This window comes from Zonotrichia leucophrys, chromosome 15 (assembly GCF_028769735.1).
Source record: "Zonotrichia leucophrys gambelii isolate GWCS_2022_RI chromosome 15, RI_Zleu_2.0, whole genome shotgun sequence".
Lineage (NCBI taxonomy): Eukaryota > Metazoa > Chordata > Aves > Passeriformes > Passerellidae > Zonotrichia > Zonotrichia leucophrys.
Genome location: NC_088185.1, coordinates 6,754,969 through 6,778,614, shown reverse-complemented (window position 1 = coordinate 6,778,614; position 23,646 = coordinate 6,754,969). Strand labels below are relative to the sequence as shown.

Sequence of the window (23,646 nt, the reverse complement as noted above, 5' to 3'; positions counted from 1 at the left end):
AAGCACAATAATTACAAACACATTCACAGGATCATGGACTACTTTATCTCCTGATAAGATCTTAACCAGAAATCTGTCTTTTTTTATTGCACAATTCAACATAGAACTGTTGGTCAAAAACTGAATTTTGCTGGATTTCTTGGAAGTTCTAATTTCTGGTGATTGCTCAAGGTTCAGAAGGATGGCCAGCAAAACTGTCAAGAGTGAACTTAATCTGCAAACAGATTCTGGCAATGACCATGGAAATACTATCAGCAATAACAGCATTTGTAAAACTAGCTCAGTTTGTGGTTCTGTGCATTTACACATAGGCACACAACTTAAAAACAGACATACCTGATATCTGAGGATTCACTATCTACATCAGACAATTCCAGTAAATCTTCAGAGCTTCCCTCCTCATCTGAGAACGATCTCCGCACCTTGGGCTGCAACATGTCTTGAGTAATTTTGTTTCTGGCATCCATGCTCCGAACATCCTCTTCATTGCGACATTTATCTGGCAGGAGAACCAAATTCAAACTTCAAGAGAAAACAACACCTCACATCCCTTATCTGCACTCTACTTTCTTAATACAGTTACCATTCTTGTATTTTCATTTCCATAAGACTTGGTTTTGGATGAGAGAGTTCTAGAGCATCTTAGTTAAATTCCCCTCTCTGTTAAGGAAGTCCAGTATCAGGCAACTGAAATTTTGTTTTCAAGAGACCATAATCAAAGTTAATTAAATCTACATTCAAGTATGTTTTTCAAAAGTATCCTTCTCATGATAAAGTAACAAATTAAAATGAAGCATTCTTAGCGCACTCACATTATCAAATCACCTTCCACAGGTTATTATGTCATGTCAGATGCACTTGTTTTCTGACAAGCCATGTCAGAAAAAACAGCAGGGTAAAAAAAACACACAGGTTTTTTATAGACAACAGTATGTCCTGACACCAGTTATGCAGCTCATGTGTGAAATCCATTGGATTCAGCCACAGACACTGTTCAACTTGCCTGGATGCTGAATCAGATAAGCTTCAACCAAGTTGTTCAATATGTGATTTTTACAAATACGTTCTACTGGACAACGACAAGTTGGACACAAAGAAGATCTTTCCATCCATCCTGAGTAGCAGGCAGCACAAAAAGTATGCATACAAGGCTGCAAGCTGGAAAACAAAAATTGAGTCAAAATACAAATCTTTCATTTTTTTCAGATACATCCATAACCCTGAAAAAACTATTTAGCATTGATTTAACTATCTACATAGCACAGGAAAAGGAAAATCAAGAGGGCTTGTGAAAATGCTGATTATCCTGACCTCCTCAAACAGCTGTCACTGAATGCCTTGCATTATTACCACATGATTAAAGCTTTTGTCACTCTTACATACCTTACACAGTCATGCAGCAGTTCTTGGCAGATAATGCACGTTAACGTCTCTTCCATCTTATCTGGTTTCACATTTGATGTTTTTGCATCTTCAGAGCCAATTTTAATTATACATTCACTTGGAGCTGCTGGTGAAAGATTTGGACAAGTATCTTCATCTACAAAGACAGAAGGAGATAGTTTTTAAAGCTTTTTTTAACTTATTTTTATTCAAGTATTAAAAAAATCCCTGAAAGATCTGCACTGATTGACTGTTTGCTGGCAACAGTCCCAAAAGAGGTTCTTGCTTTACACACTACAGCTTCTGATACTGAAGATATTTTCATGGGACCAGAAATCAAGTAAGTGAGACACAAGAAACAAGCCGAAGGACTGATGACAGCTGTGGTAATTCAGTTTGGAGGGGTGGGGCTGAGGGTTAAGTTGCAGAATACTGTAGTATACTAGCCTCCTTTTAGTTTCTTCTTAGCAGGTTCCAAACCTTCCTCCTCCCCTGTTCTTTGAGAAGCTGATTCTGCATTTTCTTTGTCAGTGATTTCTGGAGCAATTGCAGAAGCTTCAGCATTCACATCCAGCTTTTCATGCTTGTCGTGCAGTGCTCTTACACACATGGATTCTGAGATGGGGAAAGCAGGCACAGGAGTGACAACTGAGGACTGTGATCCTATAAAACAATGAATAAAGAAATATTAATATGGCTGCACACAGCTATGGGATGTGTGAAAACAAAAGGTACTCAAACTGATGTGGCACATGCATCAATTCAAACATCTGAATAGGAAAAAGTGGAGCAGAAAAGCAAAGACTGCATAACTTGCTAAACACACTCTGAACCAATCTGCTAATTGGAAAACCTGGGGGAAAAACAACCTATTAGTTGTGTAACCCTATTTAAAATCCCCATTCCTATTTCAGTTGGGAAGTATTTATTCTTAAGACTATTATCCACACCAGGTCTTCCTGACAAGGATGCCAGGCCGGGGTTATGCAATACTGATCATACGTAACAGGTTGGGATCACAGCAAAGGGAAAGCTTTGTTTCCATAGGAGCCAGTGAGGTCCCACACAGGAATTCTCACAATTCCTTCACTCATCTATCAGGATTTACCCTGCCTGTCCATAGAGAGAAAGTTTAAATGCACATATCCACCTGATATTTTCACTAGAACTTTACAAGGCAAATTCTAGACCGAGATAGGGGTAAGAGAAGAATCTGTTAATTTTAAAACTTTAACTACTTGACCCAAGTCTCACCAGATGTAGATGGACTATCCTGCTGAACAGATGCAGACTCGACTGGAGAGGTAGGAGAAGCATTAAAGAGGTTTGATGTAGAAGTAGATGGCTGTGGTTCCTCATAGCAAGACTGAGTAGCTGACAGTGATGAGGTAATTTGGGTCTCATCATTACTTCTTCCTGTACTTGAGGTATCTTTGGTCACATGGCATTGGTTTTCTACATTAACTTCTACAGTTGGAAGGGGGGAAAGAAAAGAAAAGTATCTTTGTGACAATCAACACATCATGGCTTCAAAATTCCAAGGAATCAAACTCTCTCAAGAGGGTTACATTAGTCACTGGAGCTTAGCTCCTCTCCATAAATCCTGAATTACTTCCTTACCTACTGGTTCTTGAGTTGCATCATGTTTTGTGTTTAAGGATTCATAAAGATAAGCAACATCTGAAAGAGATTTAAAAATATTAATCGTGCTCTTGAAACAAAAATTCACTTAATCCCACATAAACAACTTCTATTCACAAGTGGCTGCATCCCTAAAGTGTCTGACAATGGAAGAGGCAAATGAGGGGTCACCTCAATAGTACCATGTTAATACTCCTACTTAGGAGGCAATTAGGAGCAGCACAGCAAGATCTTTTCTTCCCAGGAAACCAGGCAGAGCAGCTTTTGTGTGACGTTTAACTTGTGCCAGCCATGGAACCAGAGGCTTAATCATTTCTTAAACCTAAAATCTGCTCTGCCAGAACAGACTGTATTTTTACTGATACTTGAATCAAAGTTCTTCGAAGAAGCTTATTATTTCTGAGCTCACTTCTCAATCTCTTCAATCAATATTACTTCATTTCTTTGTGAGATACATGAACTCTCAAAAATACAGATTGGGACATGCCATAAGTTTCAGCTAGAAACTAATTTATAATCTATTAATAAAACCAACTGGATAATATCCTTTTCTTTTCAATCTTGCTTGAATTTAATATTGTTCCAAAAAACCTTGTTACATTTTTGTCACCACCAACCACCTACAAGCAAATAAGACTGTCTTAGTTTGCAGCAATCCTTTTTCTGATCAGAAGTTAAAATTTTGTCTCCTTCAGTAGGACTTAGAATGGCCAAACAGGCATGCCCTAAGTTTTTCCTCTGTGTATGAAGATGGAAAAGCTGAAAAAAGCAAAACTGGAGGCTTGGTAATTTAACTACTTATTAACCCAAATGGAAATCAGTGATTCAGTTCATTGCCTGGAAAATTCACCAAAGTGATTCATCTAAGTAGCATCAAGTGCAATAGTGCCAGCTCAGAGCAGATTTGTGAGATAAACTCCACAGACAGAAAAATACAGCTTATCACTGCTTCATGTAAAATTTACACCACACAGCATAAATCTGTCTGTCAATTAATTATCAGCAATTTCATGAAGGAAGTATTTGAACAGTGAGGATGTATCTGGAATTTTAAAATTCACAGTTTATATATTTATTACTGTATGAAAACTGTAAATATAGCATTGTTCCAGGTTTACCAATTCTACTTTCACTGTAGGGCTCTCCCCATCTCCTCCCCATTTTGCCTCTTCCTCTTCAAAACAAAAAAAGCCAACATATATACACAAAAAACCTACACACACAAAACAAAAAGCTTTTGCAGCCTTTCCTGCTGGTGCTAAAAACTGCTTCACTGGGATATATAAAGTATCACTAACTACCCCAGCAATTTGACTTCTAAAAGAAGCACTGGACATGTGATTAGAACCTCATTACTTACCATTCCATGCATTAGTTCTACCAAAATTACTTCTAGGCACATTTAAATTTCAGACAGTTGCTCAGATTTGTCTCTGGCACATCCATGACCTCTTCTCCAGAGACTTGTTTTTAAACAGATTTCTCTTTAAAGCAGAACTACTCAATTTTATTATACTGATATTTCTTTTCCCTCATGACTCAAAAGAAAATGACTAAGCACACCATTTAAAAAGTATTATTCACTTACTGTTCTCTGGCTCATTTTTTCTGTAAACAACATAGATCACATCCCCAGTCTGTAAGGGGTATGTCTGCTTCTTAACCACTTTCAGTTTATTAATTACTGTTCCATTAGTACTGTAAAGAGAAAAGATAACTTAGCATAAATGTTTTCATAATTACACAGGAGAAGGAAGGGAAAACACAAGATACATTTAAAGAAGAAAAGCTACTGGCTGCCCCCTAAAAAAGTAAGTGGACTAAAAAATACTTTTTAAAAAAGGAAGTTTAACAACAAAAAATTTCTCCTAAAGACAGAAATGCAGAGCCACTGGAACTTCAAAACTCATTTGCACTACTGGTAAAGAGATGGCAGTTGACAGACAAAAGACCCCTGATATTTGGCTAATGTCTCCAAATAATGAGATGATTGTTTCTGTACAATAGTCTCCACCCTTTAAGTATAAAACCAAAAGGACAATACAAGTTCTATTCAAAAAGTTCCAGGCTGTGTTTTCCATTTAATACTGGAAATCTTTTAAGATGTTCTCCGACAAAGGAACTTCCCCTGTACGGTCAGGGATGTCATACAGTGGTAATTTTTGTGCCCCCTCCTCCTTCAAAAATGAAAAAAACCGAAAATTGTGATGTTACTTGGACTGTTTGCAACTTGAAAGAGAGAAGTTAAGAAGGTGAAAAAAAGTGACACATAATGAAAGATTAATTGGAATGAATTATTTTTATATTGATGAAAAATTTAATACTTGTAGAAGAAATTAAACTAGGGAAAATAAAAATGCAGAGCATTGCTGATTAATTTCTTTATCCCCTTAACTATGGGTGATGTTGCATACACAAGCCATTAATGTTTTATAATAAAGTCAAGTTATTCAAGCACTAAATAATTCCAGCTCCCTTGCAGTAAGCATCCTTCAGGGCTGCAGCCCTCTCGAATTTCACACTTCTGCCACTCAAAATCTCAGCAACTGGTACCAAATATGAATGAACAGAAAATATCTGCTTTTCCTCCTCTGCAGAGCAGCTGCAAGAAATAACAGCAAAGCTGTGCTGCCACCTCCTGGAGGCACGGCCCGTGCCCAGGGCATTGTGGACTGTCCCTCACTGCAGGGGAATGTTTTGGAAAGAAGCACTTCCCCCTTGTCTTTTCTAACACAAAAATATTAATTCAAAGCCCAAAAGGAAAACCAAGCCCTTTGGAAGCACTACAGCAAGTTGTGATCAAGGTATCAGTTCTTGGTCTTGCTGCTGCAGCTGCTTCCGCAGTCTGAGTGGCTGAATCAACTAATCCAACATAAATGAGATGCTGCTTTAAACTTTCAAGAAATGAAAAAAAAAATTTGGGCCACACTGATGAAACTTCAAGCTGCTCCTACAAGCAAGAAAACTACTCATAGTCCATCCTTTTCCCCTCAGGCATACAGGTGTTGGCTAGGCTGAAAGACATAAGCACTGAAGAACCAGCAGAACAGAGAAATCACTAAATGATTGCCAAAGGTTAGCAATTAAGAGGAAAATAGAATTTTAGTCCCTCTGTTAAAAACAACACTGATTTTTTACTTCATACTGGTGGTAGTGATAACATTTAAAAACATTATGTTGAAGCAAAAATCGTATCTCCTTCAATTGCCAAATAAATAGTTGACACCAATCTCTGAACCTTGTCAGAAGTCCTTTAACAAAACTAAGAAACATCAAATTTGACCTCCTCAGTTTTCCAGAAGGCATCTCCCATCTGCCCCAAATGCTCTAGACCTTCTTTTATAATAAATCAGCTAAATTCAAGTAACAAGACTTGTCTTGTACTGAATTTTAACTTCTACAGACAATTCCTAGCCCAAACTTTTCACTAAACATAGGGGGGGAAATGTCACAATAATGTATTTTGTGAAGTAACTCTGTCGTGACTGCCAAGTTCCAAGATTATTCTGGGGGACAATAACACAAGGTATTTTTGGGGAAAGGAAAAAACCCAAAATATCACACATCTAATAACCCACTCAGGCTGTGTTCCACAAAGCAAGATGCAGAAATAGCTATGCAAGACCCTATCCATCAAATTGACCACAGACAGCCAAATCTTTTCAGCTCTGTAGTTACACAGACTTCAGTGAGAGCTGACTAATGAATTATTTGGCACACATGGACCCAAATGAAATAGGAATAAATGGATATCACTTGACACTGAAAATCATAAGCTTTTCTTCGATGCATCAGTAAATGAAAGCAGTTGTATTTATCCCTCAGCCAACAACCAAAGGGAAAAAAATATTCAGCTATCCCAGATAATTGTATCAGCCTTTCACTTCCAATTCCAGCCTTTAGCATGAGGATTTTAACAGATATGGTGACATTCCAGATTAATGTTGTGGGTAGACACACATGACAAATTATGACATTTATGTTTCAAATTAAGCTCCCTATAAAATAAGTAGAAAGTACAATGAGAAGCCCAAATATGAAGGCCATTCATTAGGACTAGATATTGAATTGATGCCAACTGGCTGTACCATTTTTCAAGTGCAGAAGAAAAACAGTACTATCAGATATAAAATGTGTTGTGAAACTATGTCACAAAATGTTCCAATGTCACTTTTTTAATCAGTGTACGAAAAAAGTCAGGCCTTGACTCAATTCCAATGTGGTTGATGACTCTACAGTTTCATTAATGAACCATAAATTCTGTTTTCTTCCCAATCCCATCTGCTGTGCAGAACTGATATTAACAGCTTCACTCAGAACAGGGCTACTTTTGAAGTAGATGAATGATCCATGTGTTGTAAGAAACTTTCATATCCTTCCAAGAAAAATGCCAATCTAATAATTTCTAATATTTAGTTGCATCCATCCAGAAAAAGAATGTAGTTTATGTTAAAGCTTCTGAGTTAACAGTTATCCGATATTGAAGTGCATATAATCCTGAACACACTGTAAACTAAAATGAGTTTTGAATTCTATTAAGGTACAGAGTCCTTTCTGTACTGTAATTCTCCACTCTCTCAATGTTCATAGACATAGTTTTGACTGGAGGGTGAGGAGAATTCAATAGCAGAAGGGACACCAGCACCAACTGCAGATCAACCTCTGATTTACCCACAGAAAGGGAGTATCTGCTTGCCTGTCATATGAGTATCAGCCTTGTCTAAATTGTTTCCTGATCAGAAACATCCCCTACTACTTAGAACCTTAAAAGGAAAAAGTCTACAAAATAACAAGAAATTACACTAGTTGCCTTTAACATTTCTTTTTCAAAATGGAGAATCTTACAACTGCTTTTACTGGGAGAAATCCAACTGCTGCCTCCACTGTGTTAGGTCAGCTTGTACAATTTGTTTTCTTCCAAGCAGTATAAAGCAACTACTGCATGGTTTGGAAAATAAAGCAGAAACATATCCCAAAAGAGGGCAAGTCTGAGTAATTTATTTTACTATTTGCTAACTCTTGGCTTTTGATACTTCCAAACTTTTATTTACTCAATAATTTTGAATGCTCCAAACATTTTCTTTCACTTGCAAATTTTGGGTAATTCTTTTAAGTACATTCAAGAACTCATTATGCTATCAGAAGACAAAATGTTGGCTGTCTGCATGTATTTGATTATATTCTTTGGATTAGACACAACAGAGAAACAAAGTCCACTCAGTTTGACTGTCCCACACTCACTCCCTCCTTCAATGCATTCCTCTTCACCAGAAAAATCTGAGCTTGACCACAGCAATGTTTCCAAATTATTTTCCACTTCAGAGAAGAAAAAGCTGACCTTGCAGTATTTTTCTGTGACTCTGAGCATCTGTACTGCCAACTCAAACATTCAAGAGCCATCTTCTTTCAGCCTGATTTTTTTGGGACTCATCTGCTATTTGGCACAAACATTGGAAGACCCAGAAGAACCAGAAGGGTTTTCTGCAAGCAGTCATATCAAACCTGTTTGGTTTCTTGATTCAGCAGCTGGCAGCCACACTTCAACTCACAAGAGGGAGAGCACTCCAGGGATTTACTCTTTGTTAGATACACAGAAGTGTAACAGGCACAAGCAGCTCCCTGGCAATGCTCCACGGTGCAGCCTTTCTGTTACACTACCTTGTTACAAGCCTCACCTTTTCATGAATATACCATACACAAAATTCACTTTAATTTGGCTTTGCTAGTTTTCAGCTGGCTGCACCTTCTGCCTCAGGGGGTGGGTAAGGGGAAAAAATAGGCAGGAATGTTTCTGCATCATGCACAATTTATTTAGCTTGTTCTGTCATAACATGGGTTTAAACCAATTCTGCCAGGGACAGTTTGTCAGGTGAGATTTATAGCTACACACTGAAGCTGCCATGACAGGCAAACATGGTTTGGTTTGTCGTTTGGAACACCCTGAAATTTAGGGTTATACTGGAGAATGACAACTATAAACCCTTCCCAGACATCCCAGCTAATCTTTTTTCCCCAAAAATTTAGCATTCTGTCCCACAGCTTCTGGGAGTATAAACCCTGCAGGAATCTATCCTGGATCTATCTCTAATGACAACCTTGAAGAGGAGAGGAAATACACCCTTATCAGGTTTGCAGATGACAACAAAGCAGGGCCAGAGCTGCCATGAGGGGCACTTTGGCAGGCCAGCAGAATGTGCCCATGATGTACAAAGATAAAGAGGAAAGTTTCACATTTGAGATTGTGAAGGATATCATGTTCAATCCCTGTTTCAACCCTGAAGGCAATTAAATATGATATTATGGTAGCTCAGGGTTAGTATTACCTGCTGAGCTTTTGGCAAAAGTCCCTCCAAGAACATTCTGAGAAACCAACCTTGTATCTTCCAATGACACTTGACCAGACTCTTCATCCACTATGATTTTACAGTGATCTCCAGACACCAACTTGTTGCCAGGGAAAGATAAGTCACAGCCTTAAAAAGAAAGATTTTCCAGCAAGCTTAAAAATACACATTACACAGTCAGATCAGCATTCTACATGGCTATAAATGCAACATAAACTGACTCATGTACATCTGCAATAGTTCAAAACTCCTGCTGTCACACAGGCAGCAACACAGCCTAGTGTGAGACACATAAACACAAGTGGTGAGATATAACCATGTGCTGATATAACCATTTCAACCATGTGAAGATGTTTCAGTTCCCTTTTCCCCCCAGTCCTAGCCCTCAAAGATGGAAATCAAATCACAATTACTCTGTTCTAGAGTGCTACAGAAATATCCACACATATCTGAGGTGCTCAGTTTAACTCCTAAAGGCACACATGTCACAGCACTCAGCTCTTTTTCCACTTCATTGTAATGCTGTTTAATTGGATTTAACTTGTTTTATTCTGGTGTATTGGGGGGAAGTAGTAAGAACAAATAACTGATTAAAAAAATATGTAAAAATTATTATCACTGTTCTATCTTACAATCTTTTGTTTGTTTTCAAACAGGAAAGTTTTCCTCATCTCTGTTGACAACATTATTATGTTAACAAAGCTGAAGAGAATTACAATTCAGGACTAAGATTTAGGGAGACACAGGAGAAGTGCCATGATGATGTGATAAAAACTTCCTACCTACAACTCAAGGGCTCTGAGAAAATCTTGTCTTTTTACCTCATTTTAACATTGAGTATTCAAAGCAACACTCAAGGCTCTCCACTGATCTCTCACAAAGGACTCAAAGCACTAAAAGCTTACACCAAAGCTATAATTAACAACCGCGATTCCCCTCCACCTATTCACACTGTGAGTGAACTGATCTCAACAACAGATTCAGCAGGAAAGCAGCAAGCACTACCTCATATTGCTTATAAAGTCATAATTTGGTATTCTAGTAACCATCCATTTAACTAATTCATTAGCAAACAGCTATGGAAAGCTGTTTGCAACTGAAGAAGGAAGAATTCACCTTTTTTTCTGCCAGACAACTCTCAAACAGACATCAACTTGAAGAATTTACCCACAGTTTAATGATAAGCAATCTCAATAGATATCACCAACTGTAAATTTGCAAAACATTTTTCCTATAAGACACTGTCTGCCTTTCCCATAGAGCTATAGCATCTGGTGTTTGCTCACAACTATTTACAGGAAGTGACTGATCAGCCGAACAGCTTGAACTGATGAACAGGAAAAAGAAAATTAGCACTGTAAAGGCAGCATAAAAGAAAGTTAAAGCACTTCAGTCCTTGTTTCAAACACAGTGACCATGAAATCCTTTAAAATAAAGGCAAGTAGTACAAGTCCTAGACTCTGGGAGTAAAGCTTTCAAATCGACTCTCAGAGAAACTTTCAGAACTTGTTGGCAGTCTTTATAAGGCCAGAAGAATTAAGGGCTTTTATGTGGGTGTTTTCTTCTCTGTGAAGCCGAAGCATTTTGCATCGCAGTTCCAACTTATTTTAACCACAGAAACGAAACTAGAACGTAAACAAGACTGAAGCACAGAAACTTCTGAATCAACAACCGGGCTTCCTTATTTGCACAAACTGCCACAGACTACCTAAAAAGGCACTCTGACTTTAAAACGTGTCACAAGTTACTGAAAAATAAAAGGTCAGCATAAAACTACTTATTCACACAGCTGAGGTAAATTGGGAATTCAGAGGGGGCTGGCAAGCACCAAACGCAACTAGTTTCAGTCCAGCTCCCAGCGCTGTAAAGGCCAGGAGGGGGATGGCTGCTGTCCCCGCACACTGCCCCAGGCTAGCGCTGCCCGTCCCTGTCCCACCTTTCCTCCGCCCGATGGTCCATTCTCTTTTCAGCAGCAGGACGTGCGGCTCTGCCTCATCTGCACCCAGCCGGATCAGCTTCCCCCAGGGCTGCGGCTGCTGCTGGCTCTGCTCGCCTCCTTCCGATTGCTCCATTTGGATTCACATCTGACAAAAACAAACAAAGCGAACCCAAACCCCATCACCACACGGCCCCTGGGGCAGCACAGCGCTCCCTGGCACCCCCGGGGCCGGGCCCGGCGCGCCGCTGCCCCGCAGCCCCTCCGCACTCCCGGGGCTCTCCCGGCCCCGCCGCTCCCTTTTGTGCGGCGCCGCCAAACCCTCCCTCCCGCTCGGCCCCCCGCAGCCAGCCCAGCCCCTTCCCGGCGCCCCCACCCCGCAAGGCCGCTCCCCTCCCCGAGCCGGGAGAGCCAGCGGCGGCGGCCTCCGTCCGTCCGCTGCCTTCCCAGGAGTGGGGCGGGGGCGGCCGGCGAGGCGCGGGGGTGCGGCGGCCCCGCGGCGCGGCCCGTCCCGGGCCCCTCACCCCAGCGCCGCGGCCCGGGCGGCTCCTGTCAACAGACATTGCCCCATCAGCTGATGCGGCCGGGGCGGGCCCCCGCGCCCATTGGCCGGCGCACCGCGCGGGGCGGGCTTTCCGCCGCCCGCCACCGAGCCGCGCCGGGCCGGCCGGAGCGCCGCCGCTTCCGGTGAGGCCGCGCTGTGCGCTGCCCATAGGAAAAAACAGGGATGGGGAGGGGCTGAGAAGCGGTGACGCCCCGGCGGCCATCTTGGATATGGGCAGGAACCTCGGGTGTGGGCGGGCCCGGCCGCTCGCCGCCATCTTTGTTACGGGCAGATCAGTCGTCTCGCCGCGACCGTGTGTGCTAGAAGCCGGCTCAGGTGGTTTCAGCGGTCTCATCCACCAAAAAATTGTTATAGTTTAACTCTAGGATGTTGAGCAGGCATTGGTTTGCCATCAGTGGATAAATAAACAACACACGCTGCTGTTCCAGACTTTCAAAAGCAAGCTGGACTGAGGCAGGATCAGTGTCCAGTGAGGAAGGGGTCACACGTGCAGGGGGCACCACCAGTTTTGCTCAGAAAACTCTTACAGGGTAAACCCTGGAATTATCGGGGACAAAGCTTTCCGAACTTGGACTTGTCTCTTTGTTATTGCATCGACCGCCTCATTGCCATGTCGTCCAATTGGTGGTCCTTTGTGTAAAAGAGTATGACTGTCGTGCAGTTGTTAGGGTTAGGGTTCCGCTCAGGGTTAAGGTTTTGAAAACCACAAAGCCCAGAGCTCTAGGCACACTGCAGCTGCCAAAGGCATCCCAGGGGGAACACAAAACTACCACAACGTGGCTTCCTCCACAGTTTTTTTTCTTGAACCAGCCTTAGCCCTGTGCTGCTTTTACTGCTTGACTTTTCACATTTTGCTTTTTTTTTCTCTCTTTGGATCTGTGCAGCTCCTCTTGGCCATTGAAGTTTCACAGCCTGTGCAAGACATCTGTATGGGGCCACTGCTAGAAACAAAAGTATTCAAATATAGCAATGTTTGGATCTGCACTTTTGACTGATACCTAACATAGTATTCTTCCACTGTCCCAATCACATGATCCCCAGGTGAGGAAAAAGATCTAAGCACACATTTGTCAGAATTGATGCATGTACTTAAGAGCTTTTTGTAATTGACCTTAGTTTTTAACTCTTATCTTAGTAATAATATTGTGAAAAAATTGTTCTTTGAGACCTTAATGTGTCCATTCCTCCAAAAGGGTTTGTCTGTAAAAGACCCTGCTTGCTTTCACCTTTGTCCTCACTGAGGAATAGAGCCTTTTATACATTTGAAGGGAGGCACATCAATGGAAGTTGCAATCACTCAAAAGAATTGTCATGCTGCTTCATTTTTATTACTGCTCACAGTGACTGGTAATTGTTATCTCTGAGTGGCAGAGGGAAATACCAGCACATGGGAGATGCAACTAACAACCCAACAACCAAATCTTTTGTGTAAACTGTAGCATTAGCTAAGAGAAGAAGTTGTTTTGTTATATTGTGGCATTGAGAAGACATATTTTCCAAACAGTCCTGCCAAGAGATCCCTCTGCAATCATACCAAGGAATTACTGCACCTCGGTGATAGCACAAAGCAAGCACACGATTGGTTCAGCTCCTGCAGCTCTCCCATAGTATCCATGTAAAAAGACAGCAAGTGAAACATACAGCTAGCTTAACGAGTCCTGTGTGGATAGGAGACTCAATTAAAATTAAATTATACAACAAATTAGGTTTTAAATGCTGCACTGCTTAGCCAGCCAGACAAATAATAATTAGAGATGTACTGATCTGCTGTGTGCAGTTGACTGCTGTAACTGCTCTCCATATACACTCTCCACACTTCCCTCCCAGCTCAGGGTAATTTTATACCACATTCCAAATAATCCATCTATCAACAGCCCCATTTTGTACTTGTCCCCCTCCAGAGCTGGGCAGAATAGAGAGGATCTCTTTCTAGAGATCACCTTTCCCATCTGTTCCCTCAGTTAAGGTTTGTTTAGCAATATACCTCCCTCTCTTCTTTGTTCCTAGCTTTGTTCAGGCTCATTCTAGATGGAATGAGTTTTCAGGCTCTGAATTGTGTAGGTACACATATGCCAGGAGAAAAAGAAGATACAAATATTGCTTCTTTTTTTTCCCCTACAAGTAGTGATACACAAGCCAGCAGTTTGAAAATACCCCATTGTGGATGGAGGGGTACAAGCTGGAAACTGTCACCTCTGATACTGGCCCTCACAAAAGAAATTTAGGACATCCTTACAAAGTACAAAATAAAAAGGAGTTTGGTTTAAAAGGACCTGAAGGCAGCTACTCAAATCCTACTGTAAATGTTCAGATGCATTTGTATTGCATTAATGTTTGAAGCTCTCTATCACCCTGTAGATAACATTCAGAAAGACTGGTGCTATTTAATTTTCTCCTCATATTTTTGTTTTCACCTCTGGAGAAAGCAATATCAAATTCTTAATATCAGATCTGGAAAAAGCAACTTGAAAAACATATTTCATGATCAATAACTGTGCGTTCTGCATGGAAAATAAAGTATTTAAAATCATCCTAAACCAGCAAGAGTAATGCTATCCCACAGCCATCTTCAGCTATGTTTTCTGACCACTGGCTGCTTGTCTGTAGGTAAGGAAAAAACAATTTTGTAGTGCAAAAGAAAACATACCAAGGACATGCTTTTACTCAAGCACTTTCCCAAATACGGATAGCCCAGTCCTGCAGATAATCTATGCTCCTGCCATGCTGTAAATGAGAATACATTGTTAACATGAAGGGTTTTCCAAGTCAGGCAGCCAGCCCCAGATTTCTTCCTTTTTATATGGTAGAGAAAGGAAGGTAGCCAGAGACATCACATGAACAGGAAAGAAGAAAAATGTCATTTATGTCATTTTTCTTATGCTTTTCATCCAGATATCCCTTACTGACCACTGCTACTATCTGGGACACTTTCAGAGTGGGGACAACCAGCATGGAATTACCCATGAATTACAAAGTTAAGCAGCAATGAGTCTCAGTACCTCCAAAGGAAGGACTCCCTGGGAAATTAAGATCTTTCAGGAAAGCAAACAAAACCAACACACCAAAATCTTGCACAGGGGAGCTAATGCAGGAAGCAGGATGCAATGCAGTTCTCAGGGAGAAGATACTCTCAGCAGGGACCACAGGTGCTGGGGGAGAAGGAGCAACGAGGAGAGGCTGACCTATGGCAAACAGAGATCAAAAATAATGCAACTTTTGTTCACACTTCCCCAGTGAGCTTCACTGGATGCAGCACTGATCACCACTCCCAGATGTCTTTGAAACCACTTTATAAATGCAGCCAGGTATTTCCCAAAGAGAGCTAATAATAATAATAAAAAAACTCCCTTGTTGACACTTATAAATTGCTAACAACTATTTTGTTACATTCAAATGGAATTTTAAAGCTGCATAAATACATTTTTGGCATTATTTATTCCCTTATTCTCCCCTGGCTGGTGGGGGAAAGCAGTTCAAATTCTTGCCTTTGGCACTTTTCAGTTTGCAAACATCAAACTCGGTAGGTAGCTTGCAAGCCCCAGCAGATGGTCTCTTCTGTCTAATAAAGAAAGCAATTCCACTTGATTTGAAAAATTGAACTATTCCTAATAGCCTTAGGATTTCCAAGACGTGGGTTTGGGTTTTTTTGCAGATCCAGGCTCAGCCCTACAGTAAATCTTCCCCCATCCTACCTGGCAGGAGCCCACCCTAGCCACAAGCATATGGACATACACTTACTCTCACTTTTCTTGGACCAGATTCACACAGACCTTTTTAATGGTTCTTCTTGTCATTTATGAGTGGCAGTCCAAGTTTTCTTTTTGATCACGTAATTAATGAAGTTTGAGAAATCCTCCAGCACTTCATCAGAAAATCGTAGATTGACATGTTTAGTCTAAGGAAAAAAAAAATTGCATGTATTATCTCAGGATGAAAACCTGCCTGCAGAAAAATTACATTAGTATTTCTGCAAAGAATCCGTAGAAAACTGGGAAAATTTACAGTCTGGTTGCAGAACTGATTGCATCAAAGGAGATTTTTAAAGTATTTCTTTCCTTTGAGTGTTTTGAAATGTACTTCCTCCAGGGGGTGCTAGATTAACACCTCTGGAAAATAAAAATGTGAGAGTTATCCACACCAAGGACAGAACTGCCCATCCTGCACATTTCAAAGTAACCCTTGAGTGATGCACCCCTCCAGTCTGAGCCAAGGCTCCAGTGTCCAGAGTGAAATTTTTCAGCTGTAAAACTCTCTTGAAGTCAGAAACTGCTGACTGGTCCTACAATTAATGTCACACACATGTTCTGCAGAGTTCAGACAGGCTACATCCCTCAGAAAAGAGCTTTAAGAGTGGCTGAGTGGAGAATTACATCCATCTCAGCCTTTGGAAAAAAGAGACCTTGGGGAAGGAAGAAGTAACAAATGCAGTGGCAGCTGTATGTAGCTTATGAATAAGGACAGAAACCTGGACACAAGAACTAAAATGACACAGAAAAGCCGGAGAAAACATGGTCAGGAGTGTCATCAGGTTTTCTATAGGTCTGCAGGGAATGTCAGCTATAAGTAGGATGTCTGTAAATGTCATTAGAGCAGTGGAGAAGTTTCACTGGCTCAGAAAATAGAAATCTGTCACTTAAAACAGAAACTTTGCCTTGAGCAGGCAACTACTTTAGTCTTAGGGAAATTGATCTAATCACTATTTCCAGACAAATGAGCAAGAAAAAAAAGAAAATTGTTGAGAAATCATATATAATAATATCAAAACTTTTCCAGCTTTTCACTGCTCATGTTTGGTTTTTTTTATCTACACAGAAGCTAAAATAATCATACAGTCAAGCCATTCTGGTTCCCACAGAAATACTACTGAAAGAGTGCCTGGTTATCTTCTACTTGTCAGTAAAATCTCTGCTGAATAAGTATTTAAGGAGACAATTTCTGTGAGACTCCAATACTAAAAGACAGAATCTCTGATATATACTTAATTTGACCTCTTGCAATTTTACTTTTCTTACTTTGAGATTACCAACAACAGTCCATGCTAGCAGTGAAAACCAACATAATTAATCCATGATATCATATAAGTGTGGACATTGACAGAATGAAAGAAGAGCCTGAATATTATACTAATCCATTATCAGAGTGATATTGGACCCAGGGCTGTCAGTTAACACCCTGCTGAGATGCAGAAGAGATACTTATTATTCCAAAAAATCACCTCACTCAATTCTCAGCTCCTCATGACAGTGGAGCTCCAGTGCACACACTGATTGGCAGCTTTGCATCAGCTAAAAATATGATCACTTGTGTAGACTTTGAATTGCTGTGGAAGCACAGCAAATTCATGAACCAAAGCCTTGAGTGCTGGGAGTGGTTTCTGTGACTGTGTAGGGAGCTGTGCCTGGTGTAGGCACTGAAGCAGAGACAACAGATAATAATTAAAAATCTTTTGCTGGACGTACCTGGAAGTCTAGTAATGGTTTTGGTGAATTATAACATGCCCTAAGTAGCATGATCTTCAGAGTAGACACTGGGATTAATTTTACTTTATTCCTCACTTTGTTTCAATGCCATATTCTAGAGAAATGTTTATATTTTTGTTTGGCATTACCTTTGTAGATGCAGACTTGTGCAGTTGGTTGTAAACTAACCTGGTTTACACTGAACTGTCCCCTGAGAAAGGGAAAGTTCTGTCTTCTATGTCCTGTACAGAAACAAAAGGTCCCATAACATCTTCTCTGGCTTATTATTGGCAGAGAGTCAACCCTGGGGGATGTGGCAACATTTTTTATTTGTTATTTGATTTCTTAAAAATCCCTGCTGTGGATATTAAGAGGAAATCGGCCATAATTCAGGAGCACTAGTTCTGTTGGACAGTGAGATGGAAGGCTTCATATTAAAGCCTTAGGAGGCCAAAAAGAAAATTGAAAATCTGGAAGTATTGGTTGATGGGCACTATACTTTCATTATAAAGAACACCAAGTTCTATAAACCTCTTGGCAGGAGGGATAAGAGCAGGATGAAAACAGTGACCTTGAGATCAGTGTCAGGCTAGAGAATAGTAGGTTTACAACAAAGGCCAAGTAAAGGAGAGAAAGAGGAAATGCAGGTCAAGACATCATCTTCAACCTCGTTCTTGGCACTCCTGGTCAAAAAGATGCCCACATTTGTAGTTTCTCTGTGTAAACCAAATCAGATATATGCTTTCTCTCCATCCATTAAGCTGGAACCCATAATTATGCTATCTTTGCTTTGCATCTCCACTGCTGCATTATTCTCTCTGTCATTTGTTTTTTTGCCCCATTCCTTTTCCTAGGCAGTGGCCTGCTTTGACCAAATCACTTTCTATTTACAACGTTCCTTTGATTCACCATTCTTGAGTGCAGCAAGGAAAAAGCTATTCTATTAATTTTCCAGTTTTGACCCAAGTCTATCATTTTAATTGTCATTGACCCAGCCTATCATTTTAATTAACTTTTAGGAGTCAAAGCTCACCCCTTACCTGCCACATTGTCAGTTTGTATCACCTCTTTGTTCCATTTTTCTGTATTTCCTCCTAAGTCTGGTCTCAGTATAAAGAAATCAAATTGTAGACCTCTGTTTGGGGTAGGCTTTGAGAAGCCAAAAATCCTATATTATCTGCTGGCTAACTCTGGAGGCAACTGGCTATGATTTATGGGGGTGTTGGAACACCCATAGCTCAACATCCACAGCCACTGAGAGCATGGGTGTTGGAACACCATCACCATGTGGTTTTTCATATGTAAACCCTGGCTACTTAAATACCCTGTATTCAGCTTTGACAGACTAGAAGTCACAATCCCAAAACATTGGTCTTGTTACTCGTTTTACAGCATTCTCATCTTTTACAGCAGTGTGTTTGTGGAGAAGCAATGGTTCAAGAGCTCACCTAAATCATTGGTTTGCAGTTTATGGTCTGTAGACCCTGGCAAGCCCATGAAAAACTTTTAAATAATCTGAAAAAAAGTGATTCAGAAAAAGAAAATTCATATGTGCCAGACAGCAATCTACATATGTAAAATTCCTAAAGGAGTCTGCACTACTGCTGGAAATTTTTTAGGGGTCCACAAATCAAAAAAGGTTGAAAACCCACTGACCTAAATCTTCTCCTGCAACAGCAAATGGCCTAGAACTGCAGCAATATGAGAACTTGGCACTAAGAAATGGCATGACAGCTAAGCAGCCCAAGATTGCTGCAGCTTCTCACAGATGTCAGTGGAAGGGAATAGGACAGGCACATACCTGTTTTGCCTTTGTATTTGTTCAGGGATTAGTGTTAAAACAGACACAGAGAATAAAAAGGGCAGTCTGTCTCAATGCTAACTAAGTAATCTTAACTACAGATTATGGCATGCAACAAATTTGGAGATGGATATGTTCCTTATACAGATTGGTCATTTCAAAGGGTGAACTTTCACTAATTTAAAAAATAAAATCAGACAAGCACAATCCCTATCAAGGCATCATGTCATTATTTCAGTAGATTCTCTGGAAATAAGCTTGTTTCTGTGCTAATTTTTCTTCTGGCAGAACCAATTCATTCTTGGCCTTTACAAGCTGGTCTTTTACATTTGATTCAAAATTGGATTTGGGCCTCTGGAGATATCTGATGTCAGCCTTCCTAATGCAGTGTCAACATGAAGACACAAAGAGATAAAAAGTCACTTTCACTTAGAATTTCCTTTTTCCAGGGTCTAATCTGGATTTTTCACACTCTTTCACATTTGCAGTCTGGATCATTGCATCTTCTTGTTGTGAGTCACATTAAGCAAGAGGGCAAGAGAGTGCTTAGCCAACCTCCCTGGTTTACAGGCAGGGTCACTAACACAGCTGGAACACATACTTATGCTTCATGATATCACCTCATAAAACGATCACATAGCAGACAAATTTTAAGTGCATATTGGAAAAGCAGAAACTCTGGGGTCAGGGTGGTGCCAGAGTGGAGGAAGGGTAAATGTAGGCTACAATGAGAAATAATGAGACTCACTTTGCTGGAGGAAATGGTCAAACATTAGCATTTCAATAGAAGAGGTCAAACCATTTCATCCAATACAGGATGTCATTCCCTGCAGACCAAGCTAATACAACCCATAACATCTGTACTCTGTATCATACTTTTAAAATATGACATCCAAACTGTGGGTTACTCCCCACAAAGGATTCTATTATCCCTCCTGCCTCCCTCCCTGGCCCAGCATGCAGTCTGTCCTCATTTGGAACATATGAATTAAACAACTAAAAAGGGGACACAAAGGAAAAGGAGCAAGAACACAGAATATCTCAGAGGTGTTAAGGAAAACTGTGTAAGCACACAGCTCAGGTCTATCATAGCACACACAGAGAAAGACTGAATTACAATTCTTTGGACAACCTTAGGTCTATCCTATCCAAGTAGGTTCATTTGCTCTTTTCTTGGAAGTGCAAAAATGCTGTGACCAAAAAAAACCACCAAAACCACAACCCTAATAAAACCAGAACAAAAAACCCCAAACAAACCCCACAAAACATAAAAAGCCAACCAAAAAAACCCCCAAGAAAACAAAAGCAAAAACCAACCAAACCTTCTTCCCCCTACATTTCCCAATCTGCAGCACATTCATGGTTCCAAACACCAAGAGACTCAAACTTTTGCTACCACTGCAGAGCAGAAAATAAAGTTACTTTTTGCAGTGTCTTGCTTAACATGTTATATTTCACAGAAGCAGTAGAGGAGATATTTTGTTCCAGGTCTCACATATGGCAATTGAGACAAAATTTTAGGCCACATGTAGAACATCAACTTTCTACCATATTGTCTCTTATCAAGGTAAGGGAAATCCTCACGTTCAGATGAGCTGTACAGCTGTTCAGTTTCTTGCAAAAGTCTTTTGAATTTTCCTTGATGGTGTTTTCTCTTTTGCTTACACCAATGGATAATTTAACACCTTCTATTTCACTGTTTTCCCAGCAGTCACTGCCCAACAGCACATCCTCCCATCAGCCCGGCAGTGTAAACCAGCCAAGAGCACATTAAACATTTGATTGGATTCAGCTGGATCTTTCTGCATTGTGGGAAGAGCAGACAAGCATTTGAATAGAGTTTCTGGGTGTTGGTCTGGACATCCACATCAATCCCTTGCCAGAAAGAGAAAAAGCAGCATCACATTTTTCATAGTGCTTTTCTTTTGTGACATTTCCTTCCTTCCATTAAGCAAATGTCCAGGGGAGATAAATGAATTGCTTTGTATATCTAGAGGATCTTTGAAACCCTTGATCTAGCAAGAATGAGAAAAATAACAGGGTGTCACCACATTTCTCTTCACAGAGAAAAGCAAGGCACAATTCTTCCCAAGAATATTTCTGGGTTTCACATTCTCTGAACCTCAGAGAAAGAAAAAACAATTATCTCATTTACTACTCCTGTGTTGTTCAGAGGTGGGATGCATCCTGGAAGATTGTTTACCTGAAGGGAATTGATAATTGGATTCTGGTGTGAGTGTTTTGATTCACTGACCAATTGGATCCAGGTGTGTGTGTGTGTGTGTCAGGACTGTCACTGACAGTCACGAGATGCTGGGCAGGGGAGTGCTTGGCAGATTCAGTTTAGGTGTAATGTAATATAGTATAGAATAATATAGTATAATAAAGTACTTAATTTGCCTTCTGATAAGATGGAGTCCTCCCCATCATTCCTCTCCTTCTTCGGGGGCAAAAATATGCACTGTAACAGGGAGGAAGGAGATTTAAACACACAAATTCTCAAACAGAAAAAAATAATAAAGAGCTAGAAAATGGAGGCATGCCACAAGAAAATAACTCAGACATAAGGATACTCCAAAATAACGCAGTTGCTAGAGGAGAAAAAAGCCAACACAAAGGGACCTCATGCAGCAAAGGAGAGTTGATGTTTGGCAATGCTCAGAAATTTTAATACTGATGTGTAAAATTAAAGCATGACAGCAGAACAGGCTTATCTGCAAGCGTCACGTTACTTCCCCTGGGATCACTACCTTCCCACTGGTGCTTCTGTCATCTTCTCCTCCCCCTCCAAATCTCACTTGACCTGAATTCTCATGATTTGACTCCATAATCCTCTGGTTTCCACTGTATGCACACAAAAGATTATTGTACAAAAGCGAATTCCCAGGGCCTTGGGCTTTGCTTTCCATTTAGTTAAAGAATTATCCTACAGTAGTTTAGATGCTGGGAAACTTGTCCTGTAGATTATTGCCTACAGGGCAAATGCTGAGGAGGCTGCTAACGAGAGAACAGATGTTCAGTGGCTTATGAGCCTTGCTGAATGTAAATATCTTCAGCACACTGCCTGTCAATAAGCCTCTGCCTCAGAATCACAAACCTTATGGACAAAATTCACCCCCCCCCTTGTAAATGTATGGGCTTAGGCAGAATTACACTGAGGAAGAAGCTGTTCCTTCATCTGCACCAGAGAGCCAGAGTTTAAAAGCTTGTATAGACATTGAGACTAAACGTTATGAAAAGGTAATATTTTTAAACAAAACATTGTCTCTTTCCAAGAGAAAATGCAGCTCTTGGATCTGTTATGACACAGCAGGCCTAAAATAAACAGATTTTTTAGTGAAAAATTGATATTAGGGGTGAAAGATTTTACAGTGACTGGATTTCTAAAAATTTGCTTGTCTCCATAAAAGGATGTTCTGCTTACAGGGCTTCAGCAGGTGATGTTTTTCCAGAGAGCAGTAACCTAAGGGGAGGTGGGTACCTCTGGACTCTCCTGAGCATCAATGTTCATCCCTGCCCACCCCTCCGTCTCCCCCCTGTGACACCTGTAAGATCTTAGACAGACTCCTAGGCAAAATGTGGAAAGAGTTTGAGTTCCCTCTTCCCCCCAGTCTTCTGAACACCTGCAAACATTCAGCTACCAAAACAGTGCTGTTTTCTCCCTTTCATTGCCTGGTGAGTGACCCTCAGAGCACATACACTCCCATGAGAGATGAGTAGCTTATCACAATCAGTTGATGTTTCTGAGTGGCTTTTTCTTTATGAGGTTTCCTGGCAGAAGACCAAGATATGCAAGAGGACTTTTGTCCTCAAGCTTCACCCCTTCCAGCCATCCTTCCTGGGACAAGAGCAGGCTGATCTTGCTGTGCACCTCATCAGTTGTACCTGCATTGCTGGAAAGCCATGAGTTCTGGCTGGTCACACATTGTCACTTCACTGTTGAAGTGTCATGAGGTTGCTTGGTACAATTTTCAGGAGTCCTTACAGCTGAGGGTGCCACATCTCTCTGCCTTTGCCATGTGGTGCTCAGAGTTCCCAGTTATGGCATGAGAAGGGAAGGCAAGTGAGCAGGGTCTCTCCTCTATCATTGAATCCATGAAACCATGAAGAGGCTCTTTTTTTCTGGGAGTCCTCCATTACAAGGGCATAACCACAGTCTGAAAAATAAACAAACTCCACCATGTACAACATTTAACTGAAAAGACTGGCTGGCAAGCTGAAATTTGGGAGACCTGGGTCAGCTACTGAACTGTTTTGTGATGTGGAACAAATCACTGTGCCGTGTTCACTCCTCTGTCCTGTCCCAATCAGATTGCCAGCTCTGTGCAGACAAGCCTTGAGTTTTATTAAACATGCATACGCTACTGAGCACACTGCAACCCTTGTCTCACCTGAGGCTTCTGGGTGTCCTTGTAGCACACATAAGAACACTTTACAGTTCAGTCTCTTATGGTGGGAAGTCCCATGAAAAATATTTAGTTTGTGCCTTTTTAAGTATAAAAGTGATTGGCTTGGAA

General features: G+C 40.8%; 1 protein-coding gene across 6 annotated transcripts in view; it reads right to left on the bottom strand.

Annotated features, from left to right (window-relative positions):
• Window positions 1-20,836, bottom strand: part of CHFR (checkpoint with forkhead and ring finger domains) — a 30,103-nt gene extending 9,267 nt beyond the window's left edge. The window contains exons 1-14 of one of the 6 annotated variants that reach the window (XM_064726763.1): window positions 20,714-20,760; window positions 18,777-18,843; window positions 15,640-15,764; window positions 14,932-15,051; window positions 14,517-14,593; window positions 11,305-11,452; window positions 9,398-9,497; window positions 4,613-4,722; window positions 3,004-3,063; window positions 2,638-2,850; window positions 1,831-2,046; window positions 1,384-1,540; window positions 1,004-1,158; window positions 337-499 (exon numbers count right to left, since the gene is read on the bottom strand). In XM_064726763.1, coding sequence (XP_064582833.1) covers window positions 337-499; window positions 1,004-1,158; window positions 1,384-1,540; window positions 1,831-2,046; window positions 2,638-2,850; window positions 3,004-3,063; window positions 4,613-4,722; window positions 9,398-9,497; window positions 11,305-11,440 — 1,310 coding nt within the window. In that variant the 5' untranslated portion in view covers window positions 11,441-11,452; window positions 14,517-14,593; window positions 14,932-15,051; ... (1 more) ...; window positions 18,777-18,843; window positions 20,714-20,760. The other 5 variants (XM_064726761.1, XM_064726762.1, XM_064726764.1 and 2 more) reach the window with 5 other exon arrangements.
• Window positions 20,837-23,646: the final 2,810 nt, after the last annotated feature.